Below are 25,378 nucleotides of genomic sequence, written 5' to 3'. Positions count from 1 at the left end.
AACTGCAAGCATAAGATAGGATAGATGGGGAAAGTCTGAAGGAGAGGTTCCACTGCAATGGTATGTATTGGCACCAAGAGCATTCATTAATGCAAAAACCCAAAGATTATAAATGACTGGGGGAGGAGAGGGGCTTGTCACGTAGAGGGATAGAACAGAAACAATTCCTTCCTTAGACCACAATTTGCAACAGAAAGATCTTAGACTGAGCAGAACAAGAAAAACAATTCCAAGTTTCTGAAGGATTGGTCCACTCTCCGTGAGAGAGTACCTCTTTAGTTTGAAGGGGTTCCCTACTGTGAAGCAGGGAAACAGATTTCGAGGAAGAGGTCAGGCAACGTTAAAGAGGATGTGCAAAGAAAAAAATGAAAACAAAAAAGAAAAAACGAGTCAAAGGGAATAAACAAGCTCATACCTGATATAAGATTAAGACCCTAAATGCAAAATTAATCAGTACATGAAACCATTAAGAAAAATTCTAGATGGTTCTTAGAGCAAAGTTAAACACTTGGACAGTAAACTAAAAGGGATCTGCTGCTCATTTAGTAAAACAAATCCCATCTATGTGTTGTTTCTGAAATCTAATAGGAGGATTCTCTTCATTGGAAGTTTTTTAAAAAATAAAATAAAACAGTGGATGTTTCCTATACAGTAAAAAAGCAAGCCTGCAAAAGGCATGTGAGAATTAAAAAGTCAAAACACGAATCCCAGATGAACCTGAAGTAAAATACTGAAAACTTATTGAACAATGAAGAAATGAATACAGAACAGCTGCAGCCTCTTGTGAGCCACCCAACTCAACTGCCATACAGATGACCAATTCTATAAATGCCTATCAATAATAGCACCTAGGGAAGAAAACTTCATGACTGTGAGAGACCATCATATGTACTTAAGCTCACTGTTCAGGAATGTTTCACTGAAGGCTGTTTTCCTTGAAGCTGGTGATTTATCAACATCTAAATCTTCTAAAGGAAAAGCTTAGGTTATATAACTTCTTGACTTATTTCTCAGAATTGCATTTCAAATGTTCATCTGTCAGTCAAAATAATTTGTCATGCCAGTATTTCATGTATAGAATAATTTTTAAAGGCCAGAATTCAAATCAAGTCATGCTTTCCTTTGTAAGAGCTCCTACATTTAAAATCTTCTTTCAGAATAGAAATTGATGCAGTTTCCCAAATGCAGTGACTTCATATATGGGTACCCAAAGGCACATCATTCTCAAATCTGTTTTGGTATATTTGTCCTGTTTATCACAAATTAATAATCTAATGAATAACGAATGTTGCCAACTACAGTCCTTGTACAAACGACCTTTATAAGCAGCTCTCATGATCACTGCTGATGCTGGATTAGTGTGCAATCAAGGAACACTTTATTCAACACAAACTAGTTTGACACAAGGAGCCACATTTACATTATACGAAAAAGTTGGCAGACAGATAGCCTGAATTAAACCTAAGACAAGTTTAACTCCATCTAGATCCACTCAACAAGAGATTTGCATTTCAAAGGATCCAGGACTAATTCTGTAACAAATTAATTTTAATCGCAGGGAAGGTGTAAGTCAATAGTTCATATTAATTGACAATCAAGAGTTAGAATTATGAGAAATACCCAGGACGTGGTGGAGTCCCAGTGAACAAGAAGGCATATATGGAAAAGATTTACCTAAGATGAAGATTATGGTTGGGAAGACAGTGCGTGGTGGATAGAAAATCTTCCAGAAACATACGCAGGTTCTAACAGCTGCCAGAAGTTGCTGTTCAGCCTAACTGCCATCTACCTCACTTCTCATCTTTGGCTGCTGACTGAAACAGGCAATATCCTGAAAATAAGATTCATTAGCAGGGAGATCACTACTTCCCCATGTCTGTCTCCAACTCAGATGTCTAAACTTTACATTTTACTATATGAAATTTGATTTTGTTTTCTTTAAACATTAGGTAATGTTAAACAGTGATTCAGTCCTCACAAATCAACTTATCAACTGCAAATACATTTCAAGTATACCATTTTTCAACTCTCAATCCTTCCTAGCTAAAATTAATATTCCCTAACTGTATCCTGTTACACAGAAAAAACAGTTTTCAGTGGCAAACATTAGCTGGATGCTTTTTGGAAATCTGTAGGAGGGTAGAATAATAAATCACCTTGCTTCTGCCAGACTCCTCTCCCTTACATTTCTTGTGGGATGGAAAAAAATCATTTCTTATTCATGTTTAATACAGTTCTGGCACTGCTACTGCTAAAATATCATTATAAACAGGAGTTCCTCAGTACAACCAGCTATTTTCTGCATTTTTTAAGATTCTCTGCTTAGCGCTATATGTTGTGTGTGAACAGAATAATATTCTATTATATGGACGTGGTGATATAAAGGGACAAGCTTGTAAAACTAATGCTGAGGAAGAATATCCAAAAAATTGAAAATTAACACAGAGATGTTCAAGTGATAAGGAGGTGTTTAACAGTAGACAGTCACTGAATAAGATTTTACTATTCAAATCCACCTGTCTTACAATGGAAGCAAAAGCACACACAACACAAAATTCATTAAAAGTAATGGAAAACGAAAGAGGCTGATGGTACAGAATATTAAGACATGCACTATGTATAATTGATAGAGGAAACATAACACAAAAAATGTCAAATAAAGGCATATTGAGAACAGGAGTGACTGTTACTGCTTTGTTAACAGACAGAAATCTGCATTTCCATCCAGATCCTGGTTCTTGCAGGCAATTTCATTCACCCTGAAATGTGCTGGACGGGCAACACCACATGACACACTCAATCAAGATTTCTGAAGGTTTCCTGGAATAGCTTCTTAACACAGGTGCTGCAGTGGCCATGCACAGTGATGCACAGATGGCTCTGCTAATCACAAACAAGGAGCAGATCCTGCAGTTCAGGAAACAAGACCGGCTTGTTCAGGGAAGTGACAGGTATGATCCCACAGGGAAGGGCTCTGAAGGCCTGTGAAAACTAGCAGGATCTCCTTCAAACGCAAGGACTGTCCATCCCGAAACTCATGAAAATGAGCAAATCAGCCTGGCTACACAGGGAACACAGAACTAAGCTCCCATGCCAAAAGGCAGTATTCAGGAAATGGCAGCAGGGAGAGACTACAATCATTTCCCTGACACATGGGCATGGTTTCAGGAAAAACAGCTACTAAGCTACTAAGACCACTAAGTCAAGCATTTCTAAATATGCAGGTACAAATAACTTCTATTTTTCGTGACTGAAAAAACTGGGTAAGATGCTCTAGGCTGCAAATGTTAATTTGCAGTAACTCCTTACAATGTATTCAAAAATTTGCTAAATTTTTGAAAGAAGGAATAGAAAAACCCAGCCTAATTACATTTGATAAGCTATTATTATCAAGCATGGCCAAAACAACACCACATCTGATCAAAAACAAACAGTAAAAGGCTAATACAGACTAAAACCAGACAATATAACCTTTAACCATGCTATACGAAATGCGTTTTTCGTCACATCATCTCTTTTTTTTATTTTATTATCTCCTCATAAAGGTCACAGGCAAAAGGCATTTTTTAAGCATTTGACTACCTTAACCATGTAAATAGCTACTTTCAAATTAAACAAGCACTTCTGTATTTTATGTAGTCTTTAACTGAGGTCTAAATATTCTATACAACATTGAGAGTTCACCTATCACTATAATGGAATCTATGAGCTTATGTTTTTTTGTTTGCCTTGTTGTGTTTTTTTTTTTTTTTTTTTTAAATTAGCATCAGCAATAATGTAACCATTTAGATTACTTGTTTTTGTTTGTTTCTTTTGTTTTTTCAAACTGAGCTAATGAAGAAGCATTAGTCAGGAGAATGACTGTCATAATCCATCTTTTCCTGGAATTACAATATGCAATACTTACTTTTAGTGCATCTTTGACTGCAGTCCTGCCTTCCTTTCCAAGGAAAACATTATAGGGGTAAAGCCGTTCAACAATATGCTGGACTGACATCATAGGAAAGGAATCCTAATTCAAATTAAAAATACAAACAAAAAGAAAAAAGATTGGCTATTTCTTTATCAGCTATTAACCTCAAAATCCAATATAGTGCTAAGCTTAAAATAAAAATCTAAGGGCAATAAACAAATGACTACCACATTCTGTAGTTGCTCAGATGTCAACGTAGGCATTTTGCGTGTTCAATTCATTATAACGTAAATGTCTAAAATAGGTTAGGTAAACTATGACCCAAAAATTACTTTCTCTCCTGTTCATAAATGGAAGCTGTAGTGACTAGCTCAGACATGTAAAGTCATTTCAGATTAGGAGAAACAAATCCCACCACATGTAACTGAGTTTCATAGTATCACTAGAAAAGATTCTGTATGACAAGAAATCTGTATTACAGTAATCTTCTACTCATTCACAGCAATTTCTAGTATTGAATTCTAATTCAATTATACTATACAGATTCTGCTTAACAAATCAATTCCTAGAAGATTCTGAACCATTGATCAAAATATGGCTTGCTTTGAAGTGAGTTACAAAGTATGCTTGCATAAAAAAATGAAAACAATGTTTCACACCTCCTTGCTCATTATAAGTAGCAATTCTTCCGTCTGTTAACTGAACTAGACAAATATTCCAGTTATTTTGCCACAGTAATAGTGAAAGAAATGAAAGTACTTTTATGAATAGTCAAGAAACATACACACAAATCCTTTCATGGTGGAAAAAGGTGCTTCAAAATTGCTGAAGTAATGCCTGACCGTTTGTTTTCCAGAAGACTTGAAAATTGGTAAGGACTAAATGTGGGCAACACCAGTGGAAAAACAGTTAGTCAGTGGACTGAAATAAGTATTGTAACTCAAATAAAATCAACCAATTTTCAATTACAAACTCGGATTATACAAACATTCAACCAAAGAGGAGAAGAGTTGCTCAGAAATGAAATAAGGAGATGCATATTTTATGAAATGAATAATTCAATTCATACTTACAATCAGTAATACTATTTATAATGTTCCATATTAAAAAAGCATTAGTAAAAATAAATGATTTAAGGGTGTTGTAGTAAATGTGCTGCCTGAAGGATCAGAGAGCCCGCTATTACATTTTAAAAGCGCTTTATATAGATATAAAACATAACACATAATTTGTCCACATTACCTCAAATTAATGATTACAGTGGCACATCCAAAATTAGCCTCTTCAGAACAGCACCCTATAAAAAACTCTCCCTTTCAGTAGGCAGGAGTTTTCAACTTAGGAAACACGTTTTTGGACAACATGAATCCATAACAGAAGGAGACAATCTTTACAATGTATTCATTCCACACTGCTATATGGTTAAGTCAACCTAGCTAAAAGTGGAGGATGACAGTGACCCGGTGTGATGGAAAAACACTCTAGCTAGAATCAGTGAGAACAGTTGGCTTAGAAAACGGAGTGATTAAAACTAATTCTAAAAGAAACAGCTCTGGTCTATCCAAAAAAGACACTGTCATACAATGATAACATTTCACATTCTCTAATGTAAAATAAAATGCTTCCTTCATTCCATAGTTTAGATAATAGCTTACGGCTCATTTTCTTTCCATTACTCTGAAAGCCATCTGGCATTCATTTAAAAATAATTTTTCACTACAGGGCTCAAAGAATAAAAAGTTGCAATTTATTTTAAAATACATCATGTATTTCTTTCCAAAAGCCCTTCAAATACTGTTTCACTTCTCTAAACTTGAATCTTAATCACCTCATACTATTTGATGCAATATCACTAATTCAGACAAAAATTAGGTCTGTAAGTACCAGGTACAATGTCCTTCTAGATCACAGCTGAGGGTACTAAGCACAACAGTAATACAAGCGACATCTTTTAATGTGTATAATCCAATAAAAGATGTAGGAGTAAACTGCCACTCAGCAGTACCACAGGTAAGATGATTGCACAGGAGATACAACAGACGCTTGCACCTTGGAGAGAAGGTTTGAGAAGCTGTCCTGGTATTTCACCCTCCTGGGCTGACCACATCTTCCTGCAAACAAAAGTGTACCTGCTTGTCTCTTTCTTTATCAGATCTCATCTCCCTGACTTCCCTCAGGAGTCACCTTTTTTCACCGTAACTTTTTACCAAGCAATTATAAAGACCAAGGGACAACAGGCTGTTAGGGAAAGCAGACAGACTGCCATAGCTTTAGGCCTGACCCAATGCATCTGCCACCATGAAGCTAGGAAGTGTATGGTCATTATATTTCCCTGCGGAGTGTAGCTGTCAGGAAGTAGTGTTTCTTCAAGTATGCACAGCATGCATCTTCAGATAACCTCCATGTCTACGTTTAGTCTAAATCCACCAGCTAACCTGAAGACCTAACATGGGATTTATCTCTTACTACTTAACTGTCTCAGACAGAGGTGTACCCACATTGGAACTAGTTGGTCCTTTTAGGTGTTACAGGAGGGTAGTCGGTGTACTTGTAATGAATGGAGTCATTATGATTTACACCATACTAGTAAATCAGAGAAAGCACAGCCTAAAAGTGCTTATTCCTCTCCACTGACTAAAAGGGGGGCTTAGATGGCAACCTCACTGTCATCAGATACACTGCAAATGCTCCTGAAGTCACATTAGTTGATCAAGCAGAATAAAAACATTATTTTGAACGCTCAGATGTACTCCATCATTTCAAACATCTTGTGTAATGCCATACTTTGTCCTACAATATTATGCTACATACTTGCTTAAAGTATTATCCCACAAACCATTTTTTTTGTTTTAAATGTTCTCGTTAATCTTCTTCCAACAGCATGAATAATCCAGCTCTAATTCTAAGAAATCTTAAGCTCATTCATTTTCACAGCACATGTGTATGCACATACCAAAATCTGAACTGCAGCCGATAAGCTGTCTAAAGGAAAATCTGGAAGTCCCAATGTAGAAGATTCTTGAGAGCAGAGAGTTGTAGCAAAAGACAGGAGCTGAGAAATTCTGCAAAGGAAAAAATAATTACAGAGTTTTATACATGCCATCTATATTTAAAATACTAAAGCCTAAAAAGTTAAATACAGTATAAGATCAGTATAAGAAGCTGAAACTATCTCTGAGCACAAATAAGTAATGTGTGATTGAAGTTCTAAAGCATTAAGAATTCATTATATGTAGGCTGCATATAAAAAGCTGTTTGAACATACACCCACACATATTAAAAACTTGTTCAGTTCTGGTCTCTAAGTAGTGACAGAGGTTACAAAAATAGCAAGGAATCCTGAAAGGACACCACATTTCTTCATTATTATTTTTTTCTTTTAATTATGAAAAATTACCTCTCTGCAGAAATGTTTGATCCAATTGAATATAATAGTTGAAGATGGTCCTGAAAATAGAACATAAGATCATACGGTAAATTCATTTTGGGGTCATACTGCGGGTCATAGCTCATGATGTATGAGACATATTCTATTTTTTCTCTAATTTAGATATCAACAGTCTACTCATTCCTGGGCAGAGAATTCATTTTACAAATGAAAAGAAATATTATTAAATCTTTCTTTCTTATTGTTTTATGGAAGTTATTTTTCTGCTGCAGCATTCCTTGGCAACTTGAAGCCTGCTTTTCAGGAATTTATTAGGTAGCAGTATGAAAACTGCCATTTAAGATAAATTTATTATTTAGGGATTCTTTTCAGAGGTGAGCTAAGTAAAATAACGTCAAAATATTAGCTCTACTCAGTACAGATAATCCAACTTTTCTGTTAGGACACTTACCTTGAAGGGCAGATGATAAACATCTCTAGCTTGAAATCTAGAACGAAGGGGAGGATCCAAAGGGTTACCAGAATATTTAGGTACTGGCAGACCCAACGCTATTACTCGAAAATCTTCACTAACCCGAACAATCTTCCATGCATCTAACTCTGATTTTGTATGTTCCTAAATTAAAATAAAGCAACATGAAGAAAAAAAATACATCACTAAATACTCCTCAAGATTAAGCTGCAAATGAACTAACAATCCTGGTCCTTCAAGCTGAATGTGGTATTGTTCTCCTCTTTCATTCAGAAGGTCTCAAAAGCACTAAACCATTCTGATTTGTGGATCGTAAAAGCAAGGTTCTCCAAGACAAATGTAGGCAGAATGTTTGATTAGGTGCAGCTTCCAGGCTGATAGCACTTTGATCATGGACTGTACAGATAGTCAAAGTTCAGAAGCAATTTTACAACCTTGCTTTCACAAAAAACAGAAAACCAACAGATGAAAACAGTTATTTTATTCTGATACACTAGAAGTGCATTACCATATCCCCCTTGAGAAAACAAAGAAACAAACAAAAAAACTATAATTTGCATAAAAAGGTTGCATTTTAAAAACATGCTTTATTGTAAGCAATAACAAAACCAGAACTATCACTAGGCTCCTTCACAAGAATTTGATGTTGTTTATTTCAGCTGTTGTCTTATAAAAGATTTAATGCATACAAAAAATGCACCCTTTAGCCTTTCTGCATCACAGTCAAGTCTTCCTTGAAACTTCCTGCAGATCCAGTTATTTAGTAATTATTCACATAGGAGAAGAGAAAATGAACATTAGCTTATATAATATCATATTCCCCAAACAACAAACCAATAATATTAGATTTAGTATTATAGCAAGAGATTTATTTAATTCATCTATTAGCAGTATGCCTGAGGCACTCATTTTGAAACATTTTATCATTAGGAAAGTGTTAAAAAGGAAAAAAGAAAAGAGGAAGATGCTTTGCATAACTGCAAACAAGTCCTGTCTGAATCTGAATTCTCATTTTCAGTCTTGATCACATTTTAAAAGCTCATTTTCAAATTCAATAATAATGCTTCCAACAATTTTATCTACTGAATAAATACTTCAAATTGTTTTCAGAAAAGGCACAGATCAGACTTGTAACCAGAGATGAGATGTATAAGAAATATCACTATATTTTCAGAAATCTGCTACAATACTAACAGCATCGTAGGCTAGTTCATGTAATCAGGATCAACGAGAAGGCTTATTGCAAATTTCCCTTTTATTTCACCTGGGTCTGAATCATATACTTAACCACAGTTATGTATGATAGACAGAAACATGAGTGAGAAGAGTTCAGACTGTTACAGCAGACCAACAGGCACGTGACTGGAAACTACAGCAAACAGAAAGTAAGATACAGAGTACTAGTGGAAACTTTCTGATGACATGCACTGAGGCCCCCCAAAAGACTGAAAAGTATCCACTCAAATTTAAGCAGTGGGACTGAAAGCCTGAAGAAAATGAAAATGGCTAAAGTAGCAACAGCAGCAGACACTAAAATCCTATCAAAAGAAAATTCACTAACCATTCCCTGTAATTTGGATTGGCTGTTCATGCATACTGTACTAAATTAAAGGTGAGACAGCACTGAGGATTATAGTGTTGCCCACATTGACCTATCTTTTTGTTATTCTAACATTTTAAAAGCTTAGCAACAAGATTATTGCGATGTTGAAGCATTTTCTGAACTTTGTGGGGACGCTTTCTTTTCGCTTTCTGCGATCTCTTTTTACAACTATATTTTGTTTACTCTCAGTTGCTTTTGCATTTAAGAAACATGCAGTCTTCACACAATGTTAACACTGATGACTGCTTTTCATGTGGACAGAGGGGACACAGATTAGAACAATCTTTTAATTGCAACTCGTAAAGGAATATTTGACTTCTCACATAGCTTTCACCCTGCCAATCTCATCCCATAGAACATTCCACATACGTACCAGGTCTGATTTCATGCGTTTCACTTGTAACTACTATCCCCTTCATAACAGTGCAGGAAAGAATAGGAAGACAAAAATGGAAAATCCAAATGACATTTCCCTACCTGCAGAAGTTTGTCATAACGTTCTGCAGACATGAGAAAGCGACCATCTTCAAGCTGCATTTCCCTATTCTCCAGCAAATTGTTTAGCACCGGCAAGACGTTCCGCTCAGCCTTCTCCAGACCTTCCAGCACAAGGATTCTGCCTTCTGTGGCTGCGCGAACTGCACACTTTTCGAAAACAAAAAACAATGTTGGAGAGAAATAAATAATACGTTTCTCATGAAATCCTGCTGAAAAAAAATCTGCAGATACTTTGCAAACTTCCCAAATTTTCTCAAGAATCAATAAGATACACAGAAGTTGTGATCATGAAGAATGACAGCCGATTGTCTTAACAGTGCTTTATATTCATGAGCTGGACTTTTATCTTGTAACTGTTACACAGACTGGAGAGACAGAAAAAAATCAGTTCTGGTGTCTTGTATCAACAGGAAAAAAAATCAAAATATTGCAGACATTGATATATACTAGGAATACATTAAAATGTAGCATCTTTTATTTTTGATGTCGTATACTATTTTTTCAGGTATTTTAACATCATCCAACAATTCGCAGATAGCTATTTATACAGAATACAGAGCACTGAGGTGGTTGCACACATTTACAATCATATTAAAACGATAAGAAACAAAAAGTTATATATTTATTTGGATTGTTCTGGTTATATACCAGTGTAATTCCATCATCAGTACATTATTTTAGTCTGACAAGAACATAAGTCTGTTGAAACCAGGTGTGGGACATAAAATAAAATAATGCTATAAATATTCAGATGTTTTAAAGTATTATAAAATTAAGAAGCTTTAGAATTATATTCCCCGACTGATCATGGTCTTCTCTAAAAACAGAATAAAAACTTAAGACTTTCACTTGTGAATTATTTGGTGCCTTTGGGATGGGAATTTTCTATAGTTCATTTCATGAGTTGTTCATATACGTATGTTTAATTAAACGCTTAATGTATAGCCAACTTGTAAAACTGAACTCTGGTGCTGGTGATTCCACACGACTTCCTTGCAGTAAATGACATTCACTCAAGTAAATTAACTATACTTCATAACTAGCATTCACATTTACTGTACAGTAAAAGATTCTGAAATTTAATGTTTTCTTTTGTATTTTCAATTGGCAGAAATTTAGCCAAATAATAATCGGGCACGTGTAGCTATCAGGCAACGTCAAGAGCAACCGAAGAGTTTTCCTTTGCATTCCTGTTACATTTTAACATAATTTTCAACACACGCACAGTGGCAAATGGGGTTGGAATGAAATTTCTTTCCAGTGTATCTTCAATGAACTCCTACAGATGAACCTTTCATGTGATGCTTTGTATGTATTAAGAAACTTTCATCTAAGACGTAAATTTCTGATGAGTATAATAGATTCAAAGACTGGGACAGAGAGACAGAAGGAAGAAACAAGGAAGAATAATGAAAAGATGCCAAAACACACACACACACAAAAAGAACAAAAATAATTTTGTAAAAATATATGTGTAAAGGACAAAAGGATAAATGTAAGACAGAAACAAAGAACAGTTCAGTGTAACAGAATTGATGCATGGTACAAGGCACATGGCAGAATCAGAGACCTCTTTGAGAAGAGAAAGATAACACAAAATTATAAGACTCACTAATTTAGTTGCCTCTCATGCATAGTATGGATGCATAAACAACTACTGGCAAAATTAGCCATACAGTAAGCTTTTAAATCACAACATCATTATTAAGACGGTATTAACTCCTGCACCTAATCTGGATTAAAGCACACACTACAGAAAAAATGCACTGACATTGTGTACTGTACTTGTACAGTACACATCTCCAGATCAAGTTCCCTTCCCTGACATTTTTTAGTATCAAGCTTCATAATCAGTATCTGAGGAACCTGGAATAACCCCATTAAACAAGCAGTAGTCCTGAGATTGTTTCCCTTCCACTGAATCACTAATTCCTTCCAAAAGCAATCAGCATGTGAATTGATTTTATTGGTTAATTCAGAACATCATACTTTATCGGGCAATACAAAATTCCCCTCTCTTCATCCCATTAATGTTGTATGAAGGACAAATTTTGTACTAACATTCTTCTCTGTAAAGGTCAGTCAAAAATCTGCTCCAACCTGCTTGAATAGAAAACCTGAGTCTCCAGCAACCAGTCCAATATCATGAACAAAGCGCTATTTTGTCTAAACGCACTTTAGGGATACAGCCAGAATATGCTTTAACAAACATCTTATTTGCCAAGTTGGTTGGATTCTGCATATTATACGTCTGTGAAGACTTTATGACCGAGTTTTACTAGCCAGAGGAAAATACACATTCTGTTCATATGGTTTCAAAATATTTTCAGTATCCATAGAATCTTGTTGACTTGCGTTGAGACGTGTATGCTATGGATGAAGGCTTGCTCAATTAACAGGCTTCCACTACCACAGGATCACAGCATGGCTGATGCTGTAAGGGAGCTCTGAAGGACGTCTGCTCCAACCCCCCTGGCTCCAGCAGGTACCCAGAGCAGGGTGCCCAGGGCCCTGTGCAGGCGCCTTGTGCCGCTCTGCCAGGAGGAGCCCCCACAGCCTCTCTGGGCAGCCTGGGCCAGTGCTCAGCCGCCCGCCCAGCACAGAAGTGCTGCCTGGTGCTCAGAGGGAGCCTCCTGCCTGCCCCTTGGTGCCCACTGCCCCTGGCCACCACCAAGCCACTCTCCTGGACTTGTATAATCTGGTATAGGTGTAGACCACAAATATCAGGAAGTATACAACAGGATCTGGGGGTGCTGATCAGTGCTTGCCTAAACATGAGCCAGCAGTGTGCCCAGGTGGCCAAGAAGGCCAACGGCATCCTGGCTTGTATCAGCAATAGTGTAGGCAACAGGACCAGGGAGGTGATTGACCCCCTGTACTCAGCTCTGGTGAGCCCGCACCTCAAGTACTGTGTTCAGCTTTGGGCCCCTCACTACAAGAAGGACATCAAGGGCCTGGAGCGTGTCCAGAGCAGGGCTACGAAGCTGGTGAAGGGCCTGGAGCACAAGTCCTGTGAGGAGCGGCTGAGGGAGCTGGGGTTGTCTGGTCTGGGAAGAGGAGGCTCAGGAGAGACTTCATTGCTCTCTACAACTACCTGAAAGGAAGGAGTGGGGAGCTGGAGGTCAGCCTCTTCGCACAGGCAACCAGTGACAGGACCAGAGGGAATGGCCTCAAGTTGCACCAGGGGAAGTTCAGGTTGGCAATGAGGAGACATTTCTGCTCAGAAAGAGCAGTCAGGCACTGGGACGGGTTGCCCAGGGAGGTGGTGGAGTCACCGGCCCTGCAGGTGTTCAAGGAAAGGCTGGACGTGGTGCTTAGGGACATGGTTTAGTGGGTGATAGTGGTAGTAGGGCAATGATTGGACCAGATGATCTTGGAGTTTTTTTCCAACCTTAATGATTCTATGATTAACTTCAAGAAAGAAGGTGTTCTCCTCTAGCTCTCACAGTCTTGAAAAGCAGCCTAGTACACTGTCTTTCCTGCTGCTCATCAGTTGAAAGGTTTAACATTTTAAAAAGTAAACAGATTCCTGAGCTTGGAAACTATTCAAAGTTTTTATTTAAAATTCTGTTGCTCAGTACAATACTTCAAAAGGGATGCTACGGCTTGTAAAAGGTACATACAGGTAGCCAAAAATGATCAGCTTCAGGAATGGCTGAGTGCACAACCATGCTTCTTCACTTCTTAATCAAAGAATCCCCATGACAACAATAGCATCAACATCATCGTCATCTGGGTGCTAATTTACTGTGATGGTTTTTGTTGTTGTGTTGCTTTGCTTTAAACAAACTGGGCTTCTCATGTATTTTTAAAGCATATCCGAAATACTGTAAACTGTTCTCCAAAGTATAATGAAATAAATACACAACTTATCTACCTCTAAGGACCTTCTGAAAGGCACTATTAACATTAGAAAGCATAAGGTCTGCTCTTAAGACCAAAACGGCTGCATATCTCTGGCTGAACTACGATATTTATGCATTCTATTTGGTAATGACTAATAAATTTCTGCAATAAGCTAGGCATACTACAAGGCATCTTCTGAATCAGTATTGCAGTTTTATCTGGGTATTGATGGATTGGTTTGGAAACTAAAATGCATAACAAATAAGAAGAAGGAAAATAAGTTTGCAATCTGTCACGGAAAATCGTTTTTTGAAAGATGCTTCCAAGAAACTCATCTTCGTAATTCTATAATGAAAACCCAGAAATAGCTGTGCTGTCTCACTCTCTCACTAGCCTCATTTTTTCAAAACGTTTAATATAAAATATAATTTGACAGAGGGGGGTTATATTATGCAGCCGCGATGGTAAACCTGAGATAAAAAGTATTAATTCTTGCTAAAAGGCTGAGAGGGATTTGTTAAATGCTTATCTTCAGATTTACTGTAACTGCAGCCAGGGACTATTTTGCTCATCAGATGAAGAAACAAGCTCACTGCCGCCCACCAGTGCCCCTATAGATCTGAAAGGATGGTTACCTGGATACCTGCACCAGGGAATACGTGCACTTGTAACAGAGTGAGTTTCTTCTCCGAGAGCAGAAACCTATAATATAGTGTTGCTCTCATAGCAATAGCCTTGTGCAACAAATATGTAATGGAGATTGCTCACCCTGGTTTCATTCTGCACCCACAAAAATATATTTTTATCCTTAAAGGCGGAAATGCCTTAGAAACTAAACAACACTGAACAGGGTTTCACAGTCTTTTGCACAACTGAGCTCTTCCGCTTGAGCGGTGACAACTGCAGGAACCCCTCTCATGACATAAATCACAGTGTATAAGCACATGAACAAGCTTCAACAACATCAGAAAGGGAGGAAGGACAGAAAATAGCTCAACATAATGCACATGCTGAACTGCACAAACACCAGAGAAATATGGACAGTTTTGCAAAACTAACCAAAATAGTTTGCAAGAGCATAAGAATTTTAACGGTGTTGTTTGAAATACCACCACTGAAATCTGTTAAGTTTTTCCTCAAGAAAATGCATACAATAAAATCAGAAAATTCTGGTCACTCCAAAATCAGTGAGGAAGATTTTGAGTGGAGCTATAAGTGGTTTTACTTTTTCAGACTTGTGCATCTTTTTGAATAAAATGTACAAGCTATGTTTCAGAACTGTATTCCAAAAATGCTACTAAAAATTGATGAGCAGTAATTAGTAATTAAAGTGTCTCTTTTTCCAGGAGCTACCTGGAGATACTTTTTTAATATTTTTTTTTTTTTAGAAGATGAGTGCCCTTTCTCTGAAAACTGGATCCCTGTAATGACATCTCAAGCCCAACAACAAATATTACAGCATGGAAAAAATATCAGAGTAAGTACCTCAGTGAACAAGAGAATTGAAGAGGTAAGGTTTCCCTACATCTGCAGCCTGCTTTTCAGATGTCCCTTCCAGTGTAGTATCTTGTTCCCTCCACCCGCACAACATCCCACACAAACTCATCTACCAAGATCTTTCCATTCACTCCTGTATCTCACACACATTCCGACAATGCTATGTCCAGATGTCTCTTATGGTTAAAAAAAAATAAAAATCTTTAGCTGCCATCTGGTAAAGACAACACTAAAATCTGTCTGGTTTTGAGCTAACATGATGCTGCCTGGCTGCAGCAGGCTAACACAACTTAAACTACTAAATTCATGGTGCAGCAATGGGGGGCGGGCATTGATTTGAGTCCCTGTAACCTACCAAACTAACAAATGCCACCAAACTGAGACAAAATTAGTATCTTCTAAATTTTGTTCCATGGGTTAAATATAAAAAAAATCAAAACTTTCCGATGTAAATCATTAAAACTAACCAACAGCTAAAGGATATCGAGAAAAGAAATGGCAAGGATACAGAATGGATTACACGATAAGCTTTTCTTCCTTGTTTTACTGGGCAAGGAAGAGGGTATTGCCCAAGACTCGTAATTCTCTGAAAATGACTCAGGTTACTCATTTAAGGAGACATGGAACTAATGGAACTAAACAGATCATCAAGTTCTCTGTAATACTTGTATGGAAATAGCAAGAAATTATCTACAAATTTAGATAGAGTCTAAAGATAGATGTACAGACAGATGTCAAGATCAGTGAAGCATATAAAGTTGTCACCTATTGGGGAATCTACTTTACTAGATTTTAAAAATATCTGGAGGTTAAACAGCATGTCTAATGGTATGCCTCTAACAAAGAATATCATTTAATAAGTTTGTTCACTTTTTAGAATGCTTAAGTCCTTCGTTACTCTTTTCCCTCAGGAGTTCAGCAAACAGGAAAGCAGTTGAGCAACACTGAGATGGATGAGTACTTAATGAAGTAACAAAATAATTCCTCCAAAATAAAAATATTGTCAAAAATCTAGCAGTGAAAAGAAGGGCTAATAAAGACCACATTCAAACGATTTCAAGGCAATAATGCCAAACTTATTAGAAAAACTTAGTTACCTTTTTCTTTAAATATTTGGAAAATCTGGTGTTAGTTCTTTAAAGTAACATTTAATTAAAAAAAAAAACATACCAAATGCATAATGACATTCAAAGATGAGATTCAAAACAGACCTACTATTCATCTGAGAATGTCTATTCTATTTTTTGTTACAATTTTTCCCACTTTGCAGACTATGATAAACTATTGTTTTGCGCATAACAATTTAGACCACAAATATACTGAGTTATATATGTTCAAAACATGATGTTTGTGTTTTATTTAAAAACAATAAAGTAGTAATTAATGTGGTTATTCAAATAAAAAAAGTACCTGAGGAACCAAATCATTCAAATATTTTCTTCATCTGTAGTGGGGGGCTATATCATCATTCTTCAGTCTACCTCCCCCGCTGTGACAATCGAGTGTTTTCTTTTTCTCCTCTGAGGCTAGGAAAATTACTGGGTAGACTGCACTTGTTTTTAATAATACTGCTATTTACTCGTTAAAAAAAGAAAAAAAAGACAATTCACAGTATACCATAGCACTATCAGCCAGACTGGTTTGTATTGAAAAAGGGACTTGAGATGTCCAAGGTAGAAATGTTTTAGTGAGGAAGAATGGCCTGAACTAGTCAACACCTCATTCACAGTTCAATCCCATAAGACAGAAGGAAAAGCAACTAAAAAGGAACAATCTGCATTCAATGGAAGTTCAGACCACAAAACTAAGCTACAGTTTACTCTAGGAAATGAAGCAACATATGATAAAATCGTAAATAATGTTAACGTGACAAGAACTGGAGCAATCTTTTATTTCTTAGTCATTGATTTTTAGCTTCCTCCACTTTTTTTTTTTTTTTTTTTTTTTTTGAACTACCACAGATCAAGTGATCTGCTTTATTTCCATCACTTCTTCCGCTAACACTACAGCAGGCGTTTTTGAAGCTGTGACTGCAAACCATATTTCTAAGAGAATAGGTCACTACTTAGACAGGATCTGGTCCTTTTAGCCAATTTACACCAGGTTCATTAGGATAACGGTAAGTCTACATCAGGAACATCGAAGAGCTTGCATGTTGGGCAGAGAGAATGCCCAGGAGCAAACAATCTGAGTTTCTGAAAGGATTTGCCAGTGCAATTATCTACAAACAAAGAAACCTAGTGGTTTTTTTTTTTTATCTTCATTCTATATGACACTTGTCTTCTGGATAGTAATAAGTGAGATGAGTTGTTTAATTTTTTCTGTCTGACAAGTAGCTGAATAAAAAGGAAAACTAAGTACTTCACAGATATCTAAGAAGTGATAAAGGTACTGTCACTGGAAAATCACTTTGATTCACAGCACTACTCATCAAATCCACGTTGCCTATGAATGCTATGACCCCACATATTACAAAGTGTATGTATGTTCCTGCATCGTAGAAACACTAGCTGAAAAGGAAGTGGAATATGCACGTAACAGACACAAACACAAGAAAAAAAGAAACCTCACACCTTAGATTTTAACCTATAAGGAATTATAAATACACAATCCTAATATTTCTTACACTACATCACAGCCATTTATCCCATATGGCTTCTACATCAAATACTGCTAACCTAACAGGTCCAGTTAAATGATGGCATCAACCAAATACTGTTGGCTCCTACCTAGTATTTCTCTGTTTTCTCTGCAGTGCTGGTCAGAAGAAGAAAATTACTAGTAACATTCATACATCTGGAGCATTGCATTCCAAGGTAGTAAGTTAACAAATCACAAAATTAGTTTGCATTCACTGCATTTTTTTTAAAAAAACAGATGAATCATTCTTGCCCATCTCTTTGCTAGAGTATAAAGAGTTTTTGTGATATGTTTATACCTATGTATACATATAAATGTATCTACACACACACATAGGCACAAATGTGATTATTGTTTCAAAAAAAATAATCTCACTTCTTACTTCTGTTTATTTATTTATATTATCTTTCTGATCTCTTTTGATTAAAAGAAACCAAACTCAATTCTGCGTAGTGCTACTCCAGGGGGTTTTATGTCATGTTCATTTTTCAGACAGGATAATTTAAGCTGTCATTTCTGTTACTCTGGATGTTTAATTGATTACTACATCAAGTCTCTCAAGTCATAGCAGAAGATCACTTTTCTGGTATCTTGACAATCAATTTTGCATTTTATCATTGTATAATCTAAGATGCTGGTACAGTGGGGGATGCAAAGCTATTCTGTCATAATGAGTATGCTCATTTAGTTCAAAGATACATCAATACTGAGCTTAACTCTTTGTATACACAGAAAAGGCCACAATATACATACTTATCTATTCAGTGTGTGCAGCTTAATTAGCAAATATTCAAAATGACATTATATTTTAATTTTTCAGCATATGACCATATAATGCTTTTCCACTTATTTGATCCTCAGCTAGTTTAACTATGCTAAATGGAAAAGATTGTTCATATAACCAAGTGTTCTGTGTTTGGGAAGTGTTTCATTTAATACAAAAGCTGGAAGATGCAGGGTAAACAAACCAGGCATTCCAGGCAATACAGTCTGTGGCACAGTCCTGGAGTGACACACCTCTCAAGCACAAAGCGGCTTAGGTTCTCTCCCAATTGCACCCACTGCATTCTTCTAGTGTAGGATTTCCTTAGTTGCAGCAATTAAAAATATAGGAGGCTGTAGTAATAAGATTTTAAACCAGAGGTGTGGCTTCTACACACATGATAAAAAGCAAAACTGAATCAAAAATGGCAAAAAAAAGGTCAAATATCAAATTAATTCCATTAATTTTGAAAACAGGATAGACTGAAATAAGAATCTCCACACTGGTTCAATCAAGTGGGTGGCTCATGTACAAAGAGCTAAAGAAACAGAAAGCTACAGTGCAAGACCAGCTGTTTTATCAATAACTAAATGTGAAACTGCCATTTAAATATTTAAGCAATAAAAAGTAATCCAACTAACTATATGAACATAGCTAACCCATGCAATAAGTTACAGAACAAAGTCAAGAGGTTACATACTGTTTCAGTAAAAGCAATAATGTAATTTCTGTGTCTTTTAACAGCCAATTAACAGACAAAAAACAAAATTAGTGGTGTATGGTAAAGACAAGAAAACAGAACTTTCTGTCAGTATTTGAATGAAAACAAATAATTCACCATTACCCTATTTTAAATTATTTATTTTACACAATTGCAATTGGGAATGAATTTCATAATTCAAATTCCTTTATTTTAATGGTGCCTAGTCATTCATTTGGTTTTCCTTATTTTTGATTTTGAAATGTATATATATATATATATATATACACATACATATTTTTCTTATCAGATCTCTCTTTTAACTTTATAACTCCAGAAGTTCTCCCATTTGATTCACTCCAGCACTAACAAATGCTGATTTGTGGAGATTTGTGATATGCTAGCCCTTCAATATATACACGTCAATGCAGAACTTCAATCGCTGCCCTTGAGTCACCATCTTCCAAATCTATCTGAAATAACTACTGCCATCACATTCAGTAACTTCTTGTTAAAATAAATCAGATGTTTTGAAACGTCTGAGATACGCATTTACGCTATTTAATCTATCCCTATTAAATGCAGAGCTATAAACAACCATAATCCCTTAACAATCACTCACGGACAACTCTGCAAACCTTTGTGGGCCTGCAAACCTGATGATTCACTGCATTAAATTTATTTCTGGTAACAAGATGCCAGCTTTCATTACGATATATTATCATTCAAGGTGTAAGATAACTACATTATTACACTGTGACTTGCAGGCAAAGAGGCTCATCTATCTCAGACAACTAACAGCTACGTTTTATTTGAGCCACAGAATTCACACAGAGGACATTCTGGAAAAGAAGACTTTTAAGCTTTGCTGTCTTCTCTTTGGTGTCATGAACAGCTAGAATGCAATTCCACAGGAAAGGAAATGGTGTATTACTCTGAAAAGCGTAGCTTGTATCTTCAGTCTCTTGTGTAAGTTCACCTTTTCTTTAGCTCATCTATGGCAATGGAAACAATCCAAGCTCGTTCAGGAGTAACTTTTTAAAGCTACCAACTGTTACCTTCTTTGTCTTGAAACCATTTGTGGTCTGTGGTTTAAAGAAAAGTAGTGTCTAGTTTCTGTAATGCTTTGAATTGGTAATTGCCACCTGAAAACCTTCAAATTATTAAATGAACTAAAATTCAACCTCTGTGTAACCTGTAAAACTTTATTCCCTGATATTACTAAGATATAACTAGATCTGTGATGGTTCTAAATATTTTATGTGTCTTTAATTAAAATGGAGGGCTAGAAAACTTCAGCTAGAACATCACTATCAGGTACATCTTTCATCTTTCATGTTTCTAGTATTTAAAAGGTATTCATCTAGATATTAGTGATTTACTTTCCCCTCAGAACTTAAGGAAACATAGATTATTATGTGTGGTGAGTGTATTACAAGCTGAAGATTTCTACTGAAGATTCTTACATGATTCCTACTGGTTTACTTGGTAATAAAAGAAAATCCTAGTCTGAAATACTGCTATGCTGGGTTCTGGTAAAAGCCTTTTAACTACAAATGTCCAACAGATAGAGGGAGATCAGTAATCTTAGAGCTTTACCTTTGAAAGGTAACCTTTACAGAGTGTTCTTACTGAAGTGAGATAATTCAAAACAGCTTGTACAAAGCAAAGCAAACAACTTCATATTTACATTGGGATACAAATCTTCACACAAATACACAGTTAACAGATTATCTCACATCTTGCTGAGGTTTGTACGGTCCGTAAAACAGTGGCTTGTATAAATTTGAAATTAACTAATAATTTTAACCTGAGGAAAAATTTACTTGAACTATCCTGTAGTAAACACGAGAGTAAGACTGTCCATAACAGCAGTTAGTCATGGAGCTCATATTAGTTACTGAGTTAACCCCCCAGTTTGCACGAATGAACTCATCCTCTGGTAAATGAGAAGTCATTTATAGCCCTAATTCACAGTGCAGTACTTTAAATTATCTCATATTGCGCAACCCTCGTATTTCCAGATAACCATGAAATAATTTGAAGTCCCAGAAGTAACTAAAAAAAGTTGTTATCCTTCAATCTGAGGATCGTCCGTCATTCATAGTCATTTTATCGTGGTTTCATTAAAATCTACTTAAACGTTGGTGGTGCTGAGAAAGATCTATGTGATTTCTATTTTTATTTCTTTTTAGAAAGGGGAAAATATTTCTTTAACAGAGAATAGATCTTCTATGCTTGCTTTCCTCTTCTGCTCCCATCTTACTTTCCACCCACAAATCACTCATATGACGGTGATATCATTAGCCTCTATAGTACTAACAACTGAAAACTTCTTTAGATAATACATTTAAATTCACACTATATGAGAGAAAATGACTCGCTCTAACGATTTAGGCACGTAACTTGTATACAAATTTTAGGTATCTAGGAAGATGGACATTAACAAAGTATGTATTTTATTGTACTAAACAAAGTATATATTTTACCTGCACAATCAAAAGGGAGACGTGACATTGATAAGAGACAGAAATAAAGACATTTCTCTTTGACAAACAGAAATCTTCCCTAACCTAAGTCACTATGTGGTTGTACTAAATGAGCTGATGAGTTGGGGAAATACTGATAGCAGGAGTATTTAAATCATTATTTCAGTCTAGATCAGAAGTGAGCTTCTGAATCAAGTCTCTATTTACTGTGCTCAGGTTTCACAACACAAAGCAGTCTTAACATACATGAACTAGACTCTTTTTCAATTAAACTAGATCAAAAGATTTATTTTAGAAATACATCTGACGTGCTACAGCTGTTAGGCAAGAGATATACCAAGAGAAGTGCTTGTGAAACAACAGCCTAGCTTGCACAGAATAGATTTCAGTGCTTGTTACTGAAGCACATGAAAAAAACAGGCTCCCTAATTCAACCTAAATAAAAGAAGACAGCCCTGTGTTACTCCTACAATAGAGAGTAATCTTGGACTTTGGTAAAGGTAACATTTTCACTAACAACAAGATCAAGAGCGTTATATGAGACTTTCTAACTACATCAGAAACACATCAGTCATTTTGTAAAACACATAATAAGGTCTCATCATTTAAATTGTTATTTCCTTCAAACTAGTTGCAAACAAAAATTCAGTGGTGCGCGACTGCAACTTGCCTGATCGAGATAAAAAGCACTGCCATCTCGGATCTCTCGTCGCTGTTTGAGGTCTGTTTCTGTGGTGTCTCTTGACAGCGCAATATATTCAACCTCCCGCTTTGTTAGTTCCTATGGACAACATTCAGAGGTTATTACAAAAATAAAACTGTAAGCGCAGTAAGTGAGCTATAACAATAGGCCTAATGGTGTAATTGTACAAAAGAGCTCTAGGCAGCAGCACGGTGATCTGAAATAACTCTGAACAAAATCTAATATCTCTTATTTTTAAAATGTTTACAGTGTGTTCTGCCTCAAACAAAATGGCCTGAATTTCTGCTCAATAAAATTTATTTTCCCCAAACCTGTTCTAAAAATATAATAACCAGCTATATAGCTGTTCAACTGAACATCTATAAAGTCCTCTAAGCTAATTTTCTGGATGCTGAAAAACAACCATCATCTGCAAGTCATGAATAGAAATCAGAAGATTTCCATAAATCTCAAAAGCTTCAATTCTATTACTGCTCAGTAATACTTGTACTATTACATGGGTGTGATTATTACCTGCACATACTTTGTCAATACACTGATGTGTGATATTGTTTTCATCCCATCTGCCCTTAGTATCACACCACGAAGTTTACTTCTGTAAAATCATAGTCTGTTTCAAAATGGTGAATCTTCAATCTTCAGATTATTTTTTTTTTTTAATTTTGACTCAGTAGGAGCTATACTTAGATTTTTCTACCTTAAAGCAAAAACAAACAAACAGAACACAACACACATTTATACCCAATGTTCCTGCTACTTCTATATCTGGGATATCATATATTCTGCTAGGAAACAGATTCATGCTGAAATACCCTTAGCCCTTACCACTCAGCTAAAGGTATAAGAAACAGATCTCTCTTTAGAGACAGCTTTTAATTATAGTTGTTAAAAAAAAAAAAAAAAAGGCAAAAATATGAAAAAAACAGAACTACTTCATTTTCATTTTTTCTGTACCTGCTAGGTTACAAAGCCACCGATCCCTCTATAATGCAGGTAGGTACAATCTTTTTTTGTTGTTATGAGTAATATGAAAACAAAAAAAAAGGGGGGGGGCACCTCCGTTTGTGATCCTTCTGCCCAACCAGAGTCTGGACAGAGCTTATGGCAGAAAAAACCCGACCCACATCATCTTTTGGGACAGACAGCCGCTCCCCTTCCCGATCATTTAAGGGCACCAGTGACTTAAATGTGAAATCTTGCACATGGTGCTGCCATGGTTCATGCAGATGGATGTAGGCAAGCGCTTCCCACATTCCATGAGCGGATCATACACGTGTCTCCTCTTCCTAATCACTCATGATAACTGTTCCCAAATGTTACTCAGAACACTCCTCTCCTAAATCCTTTCCTTCATTTCTTTTTTTATACAATGAAGCAAAAACGATTTGTTGTCTGTAACAGCAGGCAGATAACTTAATCTAACATACATAATGCCTAGAACAAACTGTTTCTCCATTTGTGATAGCATATGGTAACACAGTTTTCCAACTATTTTTTTTCCCCTGGAGTTTAGACAGAAAAACATGTATTAAAATGTCTGTACTTTCTATTCATCTAAAACAAACTAAACTCCAGAAAGCATGTTTATGGAAAAAGTTATTTACCTTCTAGAACTGCTTGCTGTTAAGACTTTCTAACCAGAGTTTGGCTAGAGCATCTAACTGACATGAATGGCTATTTCTCCAAGAATTTAAACCAACATACATACCAGATACTGCATGGCAATAGATCGCCGGAGGGGCCCAGGAGGACCAATAAGGAAGACATCTTGGCCGAGAAGATCTTTCTGCATTATCCATCTTAAATGCTGTATCACAGACTGGGCCAAAGAATCCGTCACTTTGAAAGAAAAATAAAGATAAGAACATATTTAATTCCAAACGTGTTAGATACCTGGCCATTTATACATCTTTTTGTTCTTATCTCCAAAACAAAAACAAAGACATAAATATGTGTCACCCTAAAGCTAGATAACTGAAGAGCCAGGGATTCCACTCACAGTTTGTATTGTTTACGTCAGTTTTATCAATTTTATTAGTTTACATTTACTACTTAGTTTACATCACAGTCGATATACCTATCTTACCCACTGCCTTTCTCTCTGCACAACTTCCCCCTTTAAAAAAGTAAAAACAAAACAAAAAAGTTGTTGATCCTCATTTCACACTGAGCTCATCAATGCAAAGACTTGTCAGCATCAGTTTTGTATAATAAAGACAAGCTATTAATGATTTGTAAAAGGCTCATCCAACCTATAACCCAATGCTTCTGTGAATCATGAACTTCAAAAAAGCAAATACTCCGCTTGCATCACATTAAATAGATTAAATATATCCTGAAAATTAACTTGCTACTTCCTTAAAAGACAACTGCACTCCTGCTTACATTACACGTCTCAGAAATGAGCAAAAAGCACTAACTAGCATGGGAGGAGAGCAAGAACACAAGCAAGCCAGGAGGGAGGTTTATTTATGCCTGTGTATATATGGTTGCTTTCAGAACAATCTGACGAGCAATGATGGGGTTTGAAGCTAGGGCTTCGAGGGTGGTGCCTGGGATGCTGTAGATGCATCTGAAGTGCAATGAGAAAGAAGCAGAAGATTAAATCTTCAAATTAATAGTTGTATGTTTACCTTTTTTTCCCCAATGTGGCTGCTGGTTGCAGTTAGAAGCCAAATTTTTAAGAAACAAGCTTTGGTTTTATATTAGCTTTCCTGAGGCAGGGGAAAGGGCAAAGTTAAAAGACGGCAAGCAATAGTGACCTTCGACTCATGAGGTTTCAAATTCACTTCTGTGTTTTTGTGAATCAGAACCAAAATTCATTTTTGTAAAACCACGGAAAAAGTACAAAGATCTTATGAGGTTT

At 36.3% G+C, this 25,378-nt stretch overlaps 1 protein-coding gene across 1 annotated transcript in view; it reads right to left on the bottom strand.

Annotated features, from left to right (window-relative positions):
- The window catches only part of VWA8 (von Willebrand factor A domain containing 8), a 192,288-nt gene that overhangs the window by 148,013 nt on the left and 18,897 nt on the right, over window positions 1–25,378 (bottom strand). The window contains exons 3-9 of the mRNA XM_084510032.1: window positions 24,221–24,351; window positions 22,480–22,590; window positions 9,854–10,021; window positions 7,753–7,917; window positions 7,311–7,360; window positions 6,867–6,975; window positions 3,908–4,012 (exon numbers count right to left, since the gene is read on the bottom strand). Coding sequence (XP_084366158.1) covers window positions 3,908–4,012; window positions 6,867–6,975; window positions 7,311–7,360; window positions 7,753–7,917; window positions 9,854–10,021; window positions 22,480–22,590; window positions 24,221–24,351 — 839 coding nt within the window. The remainder of the gene's footprint in view (window positions 1–3,907; window positions 4,013–6,866; window positions 6,976–7,310; window positions 7,361–7,752; window positions 7,918–9,853; window positions 10,022–22,479; window positions 22,591–24,220; window positions 24,352–25,378) is intronic.

This window comes from Aythya ferina (assembly GCF_964211825.1).
Source record: "Aythya ferina genome assembly, chromosome: 1".
Taxonomy (NCBI): domain Eukaryota; kingdom Metazoa; phylum Chordata; class Aves; order Anseriformes; family Anatidae; genus Aythya; species Aythya ferina.
The sequence above is the reverse complement of the archived record's forward strand: the minus strand, read 5'-3'. Positions and strand labels throughout refer to the sequence as shown.